The 14,451-nt window shown below is 35.3% G+C and overlaps 3 protein-coding genes across 3 annotated transcripts in view; all 3 read left to right on the top strand.

The window, feature by feature from the left end:
• LOC128215579 (mucin-16-like) overlaps positions 1-158 on the top strand; it is a 29,164-nt gene extending 29,006 nt beyond the window's left edge. Inside the window, exon 3 of the mRNA XM_052922285.1 lies at positions 84-158. Within this exon, the coding sequence (XP_052778245.1) occupies positions 84-158 (75 nt within the window). The remainder of the gene's footprint in view (positions 1-83) is intronic.
• A 1,077-nt stretch (positions 159-1,235) lies between these two features.
• LOC128206508 (uncharacterized) lies at positions 1,236-2,663 on the top strand. The gene is made up of 4 exons (XM_052909037.1): positions 1,236-1,333; positions 1,808-1,927; positions 2,151-2,270; positions 2,544-2,663. The coding sequence occupies exons 1-4, from the start codon at positions 1,238-1,240 to the stop codon at positions 2,592-2,594; spliced, it is 387 nt and encodes a 128-aa protein (XP_052764997.1). The 5' UTR covers positions 1,236-1,237; the 3' UTR covers positions 2,595-2,663.
• Positions 2,664-5,707: 3,044 nt separating this feature from the next.
• The window catches only part of LOC128215583 (polycystic kidney disease protein 1-like 2), a 33,057-nt gene continuing 24,313 nt past the window's right edge, over positions 5,708-14,451 (top strand). The window contains exons 1-10 of the mRNA XM_052922296.1: positions 5,708-5,824; positions 6,432-6,547; positions 7,431-7,635; positions 7,835-7,975; positions 8,691-8,901; positions 9,282-11,903; positions 12,231-12,400; positions 12,658-12,828; positions 13,756-14,024; positions 14,277-14,423. Of these exons, the coding sequence (XP_052778256.1) occupies positions 5,800-5,824; positions 6,432-6,547; positions 7,431-7,635; positions 7,835-7,975; positions 8,691-8,901; positions 9,282-11,903; positions 12,231-12,400; positions 12,658-12,828; positions 13,756-14,024; positions 14,277-14,423 (4,077 nt within the window). The 5' untranslated portion in view covers positions 5,708-5,799. The remainder of the gene's footprint in view (positions 5,825-6,431; positions 6,548-7,430; positions 7,636-7,834; positions 7,976-8,690; positions 8,902-9,281; positions 11,904-12,230; positions 12,401-12,657; positions 12,829-13,755; positions 14,025-14,276; positions 14,424-14,451) is intronic.

Genomic DNA, 14,451 nt, shown 5'->3' on the forward strand with positions numbered 1-14,451 from the left:
CCAGCTACAAGCACCTTGCCTGACATAGAAACTAAAACGTATGTAAGTAATTTTAACACAAATATGACTACAATGCTCATAAGCACCAGAACACCATCGGTTGTTTCAACAAAGTCGAATGCTGCTCCAACGAAGACCGCTACCAACCTAGAAACTGAACAAAGTAAAAGTTCTGATAACAAAACTCCAACTACTATACTGCTGAACACCGAAAGTCCATCAGTTATTTCAACAGATTCGAATGCAACACTTCCGAATGGAAATGACAGCACAGACAGTGTTAATAAAACAAAACCAACTTCTATACCATCGAGCGCCGAAACGCCGTTAGTAGTTTCAACAAAGCCGAATGTACCACCAACGAACACCGCTTCTGACCAAGAAAATGAGAATACTGGGAGTTCTTATACCACAAGTCCTTATAATGTTCTCCTGAGCACCGAAACGTCATCAGTAGTCACAACAGCGCCGAAAGTGCAACCTCCGAACACCACTCCTGAACAAGACGACACCACTTTACGATATACTACCAAAATAGGTAAAACACTAACTCAATTAAATCAACATACATTTTAAGTGTCAGAATCGTCTGGCTTACCATTTTTTCTTGTGCTGTTAAGAGACATGCTACAGTAGTATGGTTAATGATGTTTTCGATTTGATGGGTTTTACAGATTGGTGTACACAACAGGACATTTGCCCACAACGGTCTGATTGTGTGATGAAGGGTAACACCTTTGAATGCATCTGCAAATTTGGATTTGAAATGGAAAACAGTCTGTGTCAGGGTAAACGAGTTGTCTTTGTTGTTAATTTTAATTTGATTTTCACAATTTGACAGTAAATATATTATTTTTGACAGCAGCTAAAGAAAATGATGTTTGTAAGTTCTACAATCGTATTACACTGTTCTTTAACAAACATGTCCTTATTGCCAACTTCAGATATCGACGAGTGTGTCTCGGAAGAAACCATTTGCATATCGAATTTGAATTCTGAATGTTCAAACACTTTTGGTGGATATGAATGCATCTGTCAACCAGGATTTCATCTTTCTGCAGACAATGAGTGTATAGGTAGAACCTATTATGAGTTCGTGTTTACCGTTATTGGAAACATGATTTTGCAAAAGTATCTGTATTCCTTTCAATAATATGTTTTTGTAATTTCCTTTAAGACGAGTTTAATGTTTTGATAACTTATAGTTCTTTTGCAGATGTGAACGAATGCAACAATAATGTATGCATGGTTGATTCTACCTGCAACAACACAGTCGGCAGCTACGAGTGTGTCTGTGATTCCGGCTTCCAATTTGACCAGGGACTGTGCATCGGTAACATTTATATCGGCATCAAATTGATAAAATAATGTGTCGTTAATGCGTTAACAAGCGTGCATTCTTGCTTTTACTTGCGTGGGATTATGAATTATATAACCTTATTGCATCTACAAGATCCTAAATCTGAAATGTCTTACCTTGGAAAATAGAAAATTAAGAGAAACATTTTACGATTTTAATTGTTAGGCTACTGTGCTCTTCTCTGTATATTTCATTGTGTTATTTATATGTCCGCTGCTATAAGCAAACATACATCATACAATGTAAAAACAGGCCCAAACCCAGAAGGAGAAAATTCAAAAATAAACCATTTTTAGGGGCAAATTGAGGCAAGGGCCCATACGACAAAGTACTATAGACACAAATATATCAACATCACATGAACAAACACTAAAAACAAACTTACATCACATTCACAAATACAAACACCACAAACAAACTATAAAGCCATGCTTTCTTTTGTTTTAGATACAGACGAGTGTGAAGATGCATATATTTGCTGGGCCAACTCAGATTGTATCAACTCTGTGGGCAGTTACAGTTGCCAGTGCCACGACGGCTTCGAAGCATCAGGGGCTTATTGTGAAGGTACAAGATGACAAGAAAGACTACTGATACCAGTTAATATATGTGACACGCACTGTCTAGCTATGATATGGTATGAGCACCATACACGACTTTTGTAGCCTCGGCAAAGAAGTGTTATTGGCCATGATTGCTTTAATATGAAAAAATGGTAATTCACTTTAAAGTATTCCTCTAAGGACGTATAATCATGAGTACTTTTTAACAGATGTGTTATTTTCAACAGACGTTGACGAATGCCATGTGTTTGATGTTTGTCAAACCAACTCGATATGTAACAACAATATTGGATCGTACCTGTGCAGTTGTCAGGAAGGTTTCATCAACATCGCTGGCGCATGTCAAGGTACCATCTGCTGTCCTTATATCTAAAACTTTTATTTTCAAACATGACTTTTCGAAATGAGTTAACTTTTAAAATGCTCTCTCTGAGCTTTGAACAAAACTATTTTAGTGAAACAAGTCATTTTTTAATATTAGTTTTACACTCCAGTGTCGAATCAGTTTAATTTTATGGCCTAACAAATCCATGTGTTTGGAATTTATTTCACATATTATTAGACTAATCCTTATAACACTCCTGTTATGTATTCATATATTTGTCTTGTTTTTTTTCCAGATATTGATGAATGCGAGACTTACAATTGTCAGGAAAATTCCGTCTGTGTAAACTCGCCAGGGTCATTCCATTGCCAGTGTTTGGATGGGTTTGCATTCAAATCACCATCTTTTTGTGAAGGTACATGTATTTAACGATGTACACTACAGATAAAACAAGACAAATTGACATATAGTAGTACAAAATTTGTACTTTTACTTTCTCGAGTCTCCCTTTTGCCCTTTTGATGGAATAGTGTTAAGAAATACCAGTGTAAACCCTCCGATAGTTAGTTCAATTGAGGCCACCTTTGTCCTTTTTCAGATTATTTTAATTTGATGCAGGACCGTTGAAATAAGTGGAAATTCCCTGCATGTCCTGACCAGTTTCGAGTTGTTTTTTCTTGAACAAGTTTCTTTATGGTATCATCTACTAAATTCCTCAATTAGTTTGTTAAATATTAGCCGACTGGAGAATCGGATATGTATTGCCTGTCAAGACTGTACTGGACAGTTTAAAAAATCTTCTTCAATAAAACCTCGGCATGGTTTCGAAATGAATTTAAAGACATGCTCTTTATGTGATCCTCTTTCTAATTCCTTCCAGCCATGTTCATTGCTTACGCAAGCATGGCTTCCATGGACCTTGCTGGGTTTCCTTATACAATTGTAGTAAAATATTCTCTAAAACAACTGTTCTCATTAAAAATAAGTTCACATAATTTGTAATGTGTCCTGGGTGAGAACTTTTTGAAGCTATAGCAGTGAAAATTGGACCATGTGTAACTGTCTTTACTTGTATAACCATGACATTGAGCAATTTTTATATTTCTGCTGCAGCAATGACATTTTGACTAAAGAAAACACATGTATCAAAATTGTCATCGTATGATCATGACCACTTCCTTTCACTGACTTTAGTTTTGATATCATTTAAAGCAGTTCAATTTGGAAAATGTTTACGGCAATACAATATTTCAGTATTGCCCGCAGTCTTTGATCCCTTTCTTATTTCTGGATCCACAACAATAAACAGTACTTGACTGGTAAAAGAATTATCATCGCAGTTCTGAATTACGGACACTACGGACCATGGACATTACGGACCAGATTTAGGGACACTACGGACCAGATTTAGGGACATTACGGACCATCTTCGGAATCTTCCGGACCATGATTTAAACATATTTTTTTTTTAAATTAATCACTCATTAGTTTATAATTTGTTAATAAATACTTGAATATGAGTGCTCAGTATGACGTTATATCTTCCATAAAACTGAAAAATCCCGTGAAGTTCGAATAGATCGCAATATAAAATCCTGTGAAATTTCAAAAGGTGTTAAAGACCTATGCATTTATAACAATTATGTAAACAATAATGAACGAAATTTGAAAGATCGGCAGTTAAATCAGTTAAAAGCAACAGAAGAAATATTTTCCAAAACAGTTTATTTCCCAAAATAAATCGAGCAGAAGTATTTTCCAGAACAGTTTATTTACCAAAATAAATCGAGCATATATTAAATAAACGATGTGTGTTTGTTGCAATTCTTGCAAACTGATGTTTAAAACTGGCAATTTCTGTTGCCTTAATTAGTCTTTATTAGTTATAATTGTACCCGCAATTATCGGCGGTGTATAACAAAAGAAACAAACATTATACTGACAACCTTTAATTGGCATTCATAAAAGTGTGAAAACCCATTGTAACGGCGCACTTTCACTGAACCCACGGCTCAATACACAATCCGACTGGTAGGTTACATTGCCATTTATCATTTTGGCTCAGATTTAGCGGAAAATGAGGTTATGGCATGTTGACATTACGAAACAACTGCAACCTATCTTTGTAAAAATCGGAGCTGCAACCTATCATTTTCATTTCGTTCTCATATCTTTTAAAATCATTAATATATTTGTTCACAAATACCCGTACCTGTTATATGTAAACAAAACTTAAGTGTTTTATGCGGTTTTCCTGAACTTTTATCTCATTTTCTACTAAATCTGAGCCAAAATGATAAATGGAACTGTAACCTTCCAGTCGGATTGTGTACATGTTGGAAACATTGCAGAAGTGTTCTCGAAAACGGTAACAGTTTCAAGGAAAATATGGATATGTAAATACACACTAGGTAGGTAGGCATATGATAGGCTATGTTTAAATTCCAAGAAACTATCATAATTATAGATATAACGTTGATTTTCGGCTCGAGTCGAGCGTTTTTGTGACGCCGTCTTGCACTGAAACCAACCATTTGGTCACGTGGATTCCCCGCCTTGACTGAACCTTTCAATTAAAACAGTTGAAACGGAAAACAAACAAATATGACGATTCAAAGTTTATTTCAGAAAGCAATCGATCACATATGAAAACAGGATAAACACATATTTCGTTCATTATTATTCAAATGATTATAATATTTTATTAAAAATACATTGATGTTTAACATTGGAATTTCCTGGATTTTTCAGTTACATTAAAGATAATTTTCATACTGAGCACTAATATTCAAGTATTTATTAGCAAATTTAAGACCAATGAGTGAATAAATTAACAAAAAAATGTTTAAAAACATTACAAATGATGGTCCGTAAGTTTCTGAAGATGGTCCGTAATGTACCTAAATCTGGTCCGTAGTGTCCCTAAATCTGGTCCGTAATGTCTGGTCCGTAATGTCCATGGTCCGTAGTGTCCGTGACCCGCAGTTCTAAGGCACTGCTTGTGTCTAACAAAATGCAGCAGATTTTCTTTAATTTCAAACAAAACTAAAATTTTACTCATGCCATCCCAACACTGTTGTTTTGTTTTCTATTTAGTTTTATATACAATATAACATGTAGTTTAGAGAGTTGCCCGCATTTCATATCACGCTGTTTGGACATAGATATAGATGAGTGTAGCACCCTCACGTGTAGCGAGAGGGAAACATGTCGAAACTTACCGGGTTCCTTTGTGTGCGACTGTGAACCAGGATTCTACAGAAGCTCAAACCAGTGCGAAGGTAGACAGTTTATTGTTGTTTTATTTCAAAGAAGAATCTTAAACAGTACAAAAAGAAAAAAAAATACAATTGTCTATTTATATAAATTGATAATAAGTGCGGATAAACCATTAGACCTTACCCTAAATACAATGTACATGTATATCAGCTTCTTTTTCTTTGTTTTTCTGGAAAGACATCAATGAGTGTGAGAAAAGACCTTGTCCTCCTAACGCCTCTTGCAGTAACACATTGGGAAGCTTTGAATGTCACTGTTTGCCAGATTTCTACATGACTGAAAATGGACTATGTAAAGGTACATGTATGTTTGTATTACAAGTAGCCGAAGTACCATTGAGTTATTTCCCTTACTTAGAAGTACGCCATTGCTATCACGCTTTATCATAAGACATTGATAAATGTTGTCATTTTATGTAAGGGTAACGTTTTTAAAGATTATCAAAGAAATTTCTAGTTATAAACTTCATTATATAGTGTAGTTTTATTTTTGTTACTATACAAATTGGGTGGGGGAGGCAAAACTTAAAAAAAATCAGAATCATGTTGATCATGTTGTGTTATTTATATCCGTTAGATTTGAGGTACACTCTAATGTAAGAAATACATCCTTTGCAACATGTTTTGGTGTAAGAAGTTTGAGGAAATTGAACTAAGCAATATCTAACCGCAAATATTTTTATATGTTTGTATATAAACAGAATTATTTTGTTGTTTTTTCCAAAAGATTTGAAACATTATTCTGGCATTTTGATGATACATTTTCAAATAAGAGACAAATCTAATATATCTAAGAGTAAAAAGTGATGTCACACACACGCACGCACACATGCATGCACACTTTTACACTGAGAGAAAAACTTTGTTTATCTATATTTCATTTTCGATTGTGTTGTTTGTTTTAGAAGTATCAGTGTACAGCTGCAGTGTCCATATCGTAACAATGAATGGCAGTGAAGTTCACTTTGAAAACTTGAGTGAGGACCAGATTATTTACAGCACCACTGTTGTGGGCGCTGCGGTTAGTTTGTCTTGCATAACACAAGCTCTAGATTCATTTGAATGTTCTTTTACAAATGTTGACATATTGTATATTGTGGTATTTTCCTTACTTCCAATAACAGTGTGTGTATACCATGTGATAAATTACGTCATAAATGCTACGTCAGAAGGCAATATTTTGCTTCGATTGAAGACTTAAAACAATGATAACTTTTCATTTTCTTTACCATTTTAAATGAAACATAGCGCAGTCTATGCCGCTTACGGGGCCCAGCCTTCAGTCTTCTACCAAATTTTGATTGAGAGTTTAGTTTCTTATAACACTTCGACAAACCTTTTCACAATACGGCCGTCTGACAGAGCACTGTCAAAACATTGTTTTGAAAACAGGTTTGTCAAAGTGTTTGATGAAACTAATCACCTTATCAAACTCCGGTTAAAATTAAAGGTGGGGCTCTTTAAGTGGCATAGACTCGTCTTTGTTTCATTTAAAATGGTGTAGTAAGCGAAAAGTTATCCTTGATTTAAGTCTTTATTTTAAGTAAACCATTCCCTTCCGACGTAGCATATATATATGACAAAATTTATCACGTGGTATACACACACTGAATAACCATACAGTTACTTTCAATGTGCCACATTTAATATATTTTTAAATAAGAATAAAAAAACAGCCGAAGTGTAAATAAACATATTTTACACTATAGTGATTCTTTGGTTTGATGATGATCTCAATTTGAACAGTTATTGTGTTTCTTGTTTTCATATTTCATCATTATTAATATTTTATAATGAGGACACTATTTTGAAATTGTTTTTTGAAATACGTTTATATAGTTTTTTGAAATACGTATTTATATATATATATATATATATATATAGTTTACTTTATCCCTTTTCAGATGTCCAACTATGTTGCATCTCTAGGGCTTCCTTTATATGGCCTCAAGGTTACTGTAGTTACTTCGGGCAGTCTACTAGTAAACTTGACTGTTTTCTTCCCAGCCAACCACACATATGACACAGAGAACACGACTAATTTGCTGATGAGCAACCTGTCTTTTTGGACACAGTTTGATATGGATGTCACATATATCATAATTCAGGGTAAGTGTTATCTGTAAACAAAAGCTAAAACAGTACTCATATGTATTAAACTTTAAATTTAACTTATTTTATGAATTAATTAAAAAAAATTTTTAAATACTTACCAACATGAAATGACTTGTGTGTACAAAAGTCTCTTGCTAGTCAGACAAAACTTGTAATGATGTCAATGTTGAATAAGAACTTTTACATTTTAAAGACCTCGATGAGTGTTCAGATCCAGCCCTGAATGAATGTTCCGAGTTTGCTGTATGTGAGAACCTGCCTGGCTCATACACATGTCAGTGTCAGCCAGGTTACCTGGACATATCCACCTTCAGACCAGGCCGTTTGTGTGCTGGTAGGGCTAGTTCATTGTGATCTTATACATGCTTGCATGAAATAATAAGCAAACTCTTTTAAATGTATCTGTGACTTGATATTGTTCTTAATAAAAAATATACTGAATATATTATTGAATATATTCAACTAACAAATACTGTTTTATCACATGCTATACCTTGTTTCCGGTTCAATATAGCCATCACACATTTTTCTGTATTATACATACATGTGTAATATAACATTGCTCTATTTCTATTAATTGGTCAGAAAAATATATCACTCCACATGTTTGTAAACAAATTATTGAAGATCATTACTTAGTGTATTGAAACTGGAAATTACGTCATGAACATATCACAAATTATGACGTCATCGTGCCGGATATGACGTTTAAAGTGAAGTGTTTTTTGTTGTTATTCTTATTGGATATCATCTTTAGTATGAATTCTACTTATAAACATAGTTAAAATGATTGGATGTACATGTGGTTTTAAATTATTACTCGTAACTGGTACTACATTTCTGGAATGCATGTAGCGCGGGAAATTGCATTGCTTTGTGGTATTCAGCTCATCACTAGAGCAAGTTACACAAGTAGCTTACTAACATATTTCCTGAAGTCCTTGAATAAAATTGTGTATTATATGACGACTCATGACAGATCATATATATCTTTTGGAATTTCATTACAATGCTGAATAAAATATTGATTTAATAACTCATTTTTGTAGCAATATCTGATGAAAATCAAGACCCTATCCATGGTCTGAAAATCAGCCAATCGTATGTTGCCATTCCTGCTGGTACCATGGCAACCTGGGTCGTCACTATGGTGAGAGGGTCACATGTCACCTACAGGGTGCAGTATGGGGATGGGCAGGCCTGGACGCACACAGCTATGGAGATGCTTGCATTTCAACACCCTCTCCAACTGGAACATAAGTAAGATGATCATTTAAAAAATACTTAGACAAGAGGTGAGTTAAGGCCTATTTTAATTAGTCAATAAGAGTAGTGTCAGCACAAAATTTTAATGATGGCCAACTCAATTTTTATGATAACATAAGCATATTTTTAAAGGAAATAAATCTAAAATTTAAAAAGCATTGTCTTAAGAGACATATTATGTGAACTTGTTTGCTTAGCTAAAGGTTTTGATAAAGACATAGTTTATACTGTTATACAGTTCCATTCAATATATATTTTTTTTTTTTATATACTACTTCAAAAAACAGTTTAATTTGTATTTTATTAAACTGTATTACCTATAACAAATTTCAATATGGAAAAGCCAATCATCAGTTAGGTTCTTTTCCAAACAGTTACATGATGGCTGGTAACTACACAGTGACCATCACAGTGACGAACCGAGAGAGTGAAGCCACTGTGTCTACCTACATCATAGTTGAGAAGGTGTTGACCTCTCTGACCTTGGATGTCCTTCACCCTGACCCACTCTACACAGGGGAGGTTCGCTTTGAGGTGCGATCATACAGCACTTTCAACAATTTACATCTACAGTGGACATTTGGTGATGGCGATCTAACACATTACGACTTGGATGAAATAAGTGAATATGTACCGACATATGTAGAGCATTCATTTCCAGTTGGAAAGTATGAAGTGAAAGTCAATGTTTCCAATGTGATAAGCTGGATGTTGTTAGAGCATGAGATTACCTCAGATGAGAAAATAAGTGGTGTCAGTGTCATGGTGGGGAAACAAGCCATAAAACCTGGGGACTACTTGAACCTGTCTGTGAACACTACAACAGGAAGCAGCATCGTCATAGAACTAAACTATGGGAATGGCAGGCAGGATGTCATTGACAAAAACAACAAAGTGAGAGGTTTCACAAACTCAATGTTCTTCATTTTGTATGACAGCCCTGGAATATTTTATTTGAATATTACATTGAGAAATTCAATTTCACTCATTTACAAGTCAGTAGGGCCCATATATGTCGAACACCCCTTGAAGAGAGTGCAGGTTTCCGTTGCCCCGGTAACAGCATCTCCACCAGGTGTTATATCAACTACAGTTGCTTATAAGGCTGATTCCTCTCCTCCCACTGCTGTCATTTGTGAGGCCCTTGTTGCAGACACATGGACAAATACTGCTGATGTGGCACAACTTGAGAAAGACCATCCTTTAACTGTTGATGTCAGAATAGATGAATCTTTATTCGGATGGGTGGACATTTTTGTAAATTGTAGCAACCATGTTTCTTTTTTGACGTTTGAAACAGGTACCTTTGTACAGGCTGTTGTAACAGATGTCAAAGTAGAGACTGATAAATCATACTTAGAAGTCGGTGATGCATTACATGTCTCCTTTACCATTGGTAAAGCGTCTTATGCTGAGTATTACTACAATTTTGGCTTTGGTCAGAATAAAACTGGACAGTTTCTTTTGGAACTAATTGAAAACAAAACCATTCTTGACACTGTTGTTTATGCTCATCCAGGGGAATATAAACTGGAGTTTTTTGTTTGGAATGCTGTTTCAAGTCAAAAAGCTTTAAGGACTATTTGGATCTTGGAGGAAATATCTGGGGTGAATATGTCTCGATTTTACCAGCAAAGTGCCACTGTCGGGGTTTTCAACTTTGGCCATGGTGACTTGGGCAATATATTTCCATTACAAAGGCCTGTGATCTTCAAAATAAAAACATCGACAGGGAATAAATTACAGTATAAGTTGGAATTTAATGATGGAAATACAACTGTCACTTCTGCTTCACAGATCGAACACAATTTTCAATATGAAGGTATGTATACAGTGACCTTGACGGTTTATAACGAGCTCTATTCAAGACAACGTTCAGTTGACATTGAAATGTATGAAATTGTCTACCCCCACAAACTGAATAATAATGGACCATTGAAAGCCTACACGACCATGGTCTTTACCCTTTATATGAGCTACAAAGGCACAAGGTCCTGCTATCTCTGGGATGTCACGGGGAGTCGGACACTTTATGGAGGAGACTATTGCCTTGGACATATTCATTCTCAAAATGGGATAAAGTTCATATCCAGTAGTGTTTCAGATGGCATGCACCATCAGCACATGTTCACATCAGAAGGAATGTTTTCTGTATCTGTATTTATATTCAATGAAGTTTCAAGTGCAAACATTTCAAGCATTGCAATTGTACGTGGTGTAAGCTGCTTCTATCCAAAAGTAAACATAATTGGTGGAAAAAACACAGTCAATTTACCACTGAAAAGGCTTGTTTCAGAATTGATTGTCACAAGCAGTACAGCGGTTATAAATTGTGAATCCTCAAATGCTGCAGTTTATGATTGGCATGTGTATAAGGTTGTGCCAGGAGAAACATATCTGGACTATTTGCTGAAGCCATATAACATCAGTATAGCTAAAACTGACAAACTTAAGATTTACTTCCAACCAAGGTCATTTGACCCTGGAGTTTATAAAATTACGTTAAATGTTTCCATGAAAGGCATCCCTGGCCTATTCTCAGATGATTATACATTTCTACAAGTATCACCATCACCTTTAGTTGCCGCAATCAAAGGTGGCAGTGCTCGATCAGTTAGTTACAGTAAAGTTATCAAAATAGATGGAATGTCAATGTCTTCTGATCCAGATAATCCAGTAGGCTCCAAAGCACATTTACAATATGAATGGTGGTGCAGACAGGAGCATGAACAATTTGATGAAACTTCTCCTATTACAATCTATATACCTTCAATTGAAGAGCGAAAGAACTCTTCCGATGATTCATTAGGAGGTTGCTTTGGTACTGGTGTAGGAAAGATTAATGTTACATCAGGGAGTTTTGAAATATCTACACTGCTGCTGAACCCAACATCTGTGAATGTGTTCAGACTTGTAGTAATTGATAAAGAAAGGAGAAGTATGTTTGAACAACATGTCCATGTGGTGGAAGGCGACCCTCCTCAAGTCTTAATCAGGTAGGCCATAGTTTAACCCGTTTCTTTTCATGTCATGGGAAAGGCATTTAATTTTTACATCAAACTATTATACCTTGCAATGTTAAAGATGGAACCAAACACATAAAATAAAAAGAAATCCAAGTGTGCTGGAAAACACAGTTTTAAGTAAATGATTAAAAGCTGTATGTCATTCAAATCACTGCATATCTTGTGAGCTCTAAAAAAAGAGCATTGTTGGCAAATACTATTCTGTGCAAGAAACTAAAAATAATCCAGATTCACATTTGCTTAACCGTTCTTAGTTTACAAGATTTTTATTGCAGTGCACTTTAATTGATGTTTTAGGTGCATGGTGAATTGTAAGGTGAAGATGAACCCATCGAGTGAGTTTAGCCTGCTGGCTGTGTGTGAGACATGTCACTACTGGGACACCATAGATTTCCACTGGTCACTGTACTTACATGATCACCATGACAATGTGTTAAAACATGACCTTGAAAACATTACCTCCACAGGTTAACTCTTTACTGCACTTTAAAAGCTCTTAAAAGGTTATTTGTAGGATAAAAATATGATAAAAATTATTACCTTATTTCCCTTTTATGATGACTGATCTTGGACTGCTACAATCTTTTATTTCTGTATGGTATACTAGCTGTCTCATACAAACAGTTGTTTCCCACTATAAGAAAGCATTGAATGTCAGAGGAAAAGTGTCATTGCCCAAAACGTATTCAGGCTTCACATTAATCTCCATTCTTCTATGTTTCAGACCTGGTGAGTGCTGGTCTAGCCCTGGTTGGGGGGGTGCTTAAAGGGGGCCGCAGGTACCATCTCCGTCTAGATGTTAAAGTGCATGGCTACACTGCAACATTTACTGAGTACGCCTTCATCACTAACCTGCCACCCTACGGGGGAAACTGCTCCATAGAACCTCTCTCAGGTAAGCTTAAATTATATTTAAGGGTTGATACTGGTATCGCTTTGCAAAAAGACTAGTCTGGTTGAGCTGTAAAGATGTAAAAAAAATGTTTGGGTCATTATGAAATATATATACTTGTGTTGTGCACATCTGCAAACTAGAATGGAAATGTTATAGATACATCTTTCCATTAGTAAGTATAGAAATTGCTTGAAACTATTACATGTATATGTTCTTCAAATTAAGTACTTCAACTTTGTGTCACATTGTCATGTTTCATTTTACATAATGCTTTTTAATATTTTTAATAAATCGTCTGGCATTGGATATATTTGCCAGATCTTTTTAATCCAAGCTGTCTGACCTTGTAACATAAATGAAACTTCAGAGGCTTGGATGTGCAAATATAAATATATTTTAAATTCAGTACCTCATTGTTTAAAATTTAGTTCCATTGTTAGGTGTTCTAGATTGATTAAGTCAACTATATTTTTCTCCACTTTTTAGAATGCATTAATATCAGGATTTATTTAGAGTTTCTAGAATTTTCTATTAATGTATGGTATAAATTGATGTTTTAGAATTAGATTCTTAATGAAATAGAGAGAAGGCTCTCGAGGAGTTTTTTAAGGGCAAATGTCTCTAGTGATTGGTCTTTTGGTAAAAATAAAGTTTCTAAAAAAGTTTCAGCAGTGCTAGAACATCTCTAAAATCTCAAATTTAATTAAATTAATCTAAAAAAAAAATCAGTAAAGATATTTTTAATTTTTTGTCTTCAGACAATTTATTCTATATTCTAGATTCAAATTTAGAATTACTATTAGTTAGTTAGTTTTTGTAAATCAATTTTGTTGTTGTTTAAAGCTTATTTCAGTTCTTTTTCTGTTGCTTTTGTTGGTCTTTACAAATAAAAACAACAACAAAAAATAGCTGGAAGTAACTTTTCAGGTTATGCCCTGAGCACAGTGTTTGAGATCTCATGTCGTGGTTGGTTGAACCCTGGGGAGGAGCAGTTCAGGGGGGAGGGGCTGCTGTACCAATTCTGGACACGAGTGAGAGGGGGCTCTGATACCCAGCTCCTCTACTATGGCACAGACCCCTTCACAGCACCCTCCAAGTTTCCGCTTGGAAGAAAGGAAATGGAGTATGCACATGACATTGTTGTCCGAATCTCAAATGCTATTGGAGAATATGTGGAGACTACTCTTGAATCAAAGGTCAGCTAAAGCTAGAAATCAATATTAAATGAACATTAGAACATTCATTAGAACTTAAATTCTTAGCAAGTAAAATTTCAAACTAGGTGAAATTTCTGTTAAATTTGGTTGAAATTACCCTTACGGTTTATGGGAGTCTTTTAAGCTACACACAAAACTATCTTAACAGATCATTAGAGTCTTTGTGCCTGGGCATCTTAAATAAGAAAGATTCTCAAAACATTTGTCATTCAGTATATTGGATAATTTCAGGTACTACCGAAGCCACAGCATGATCTTGCAGAAGTGCGTTCCCTGGCAGAGGACAGGTCTGGCCCTCTGTTCACGATGAAAGAAGCTGGACAGGACCAAGAATACAAACAGCTCATAGTTGCCATGGCATCTGTCCTCAACAACAAGGTAAGGGAGACAGTCAGTGCATTGTTAT

Source organism: Mya arenaria, chromosome 2, assembly GCF_026914265.1.
Source record: "Mya arenaria isolate MELC-2E11 chromosome 2, ASM2691426v1".
Classification (NCBI taxonomy): domain Eukaryota; kingdom Metazoa; phylum Mollusca; class Bivalvia; order Myida; family Myidae; genus Mya; species Mya arenaria.

Bases quoted from the DNA above. Each gene is read 5' to 3' on its own strand.
- LOC128206508 (XM_052909037.1), top strand. From the start codon at position 1,238: ATGTATGCATGGTTGATTCTACCTGCAACAACACAGTCGGCAGCTACG. The intron at 1,928-2,150 runs GTACAAGATGAC...TATTTTCAACAG, and splicing joins ATCAGGGGCTTATTGTGAAG to ACGTTGACGAATGCCATGTG. The intron at 2,271-2,543 runs GTACCATCTGCT...TTTTTTTTCCAG, and splicing joins CATCGCTGGCGCATGTCAAG to ATATTGATGAATGCGAGACT.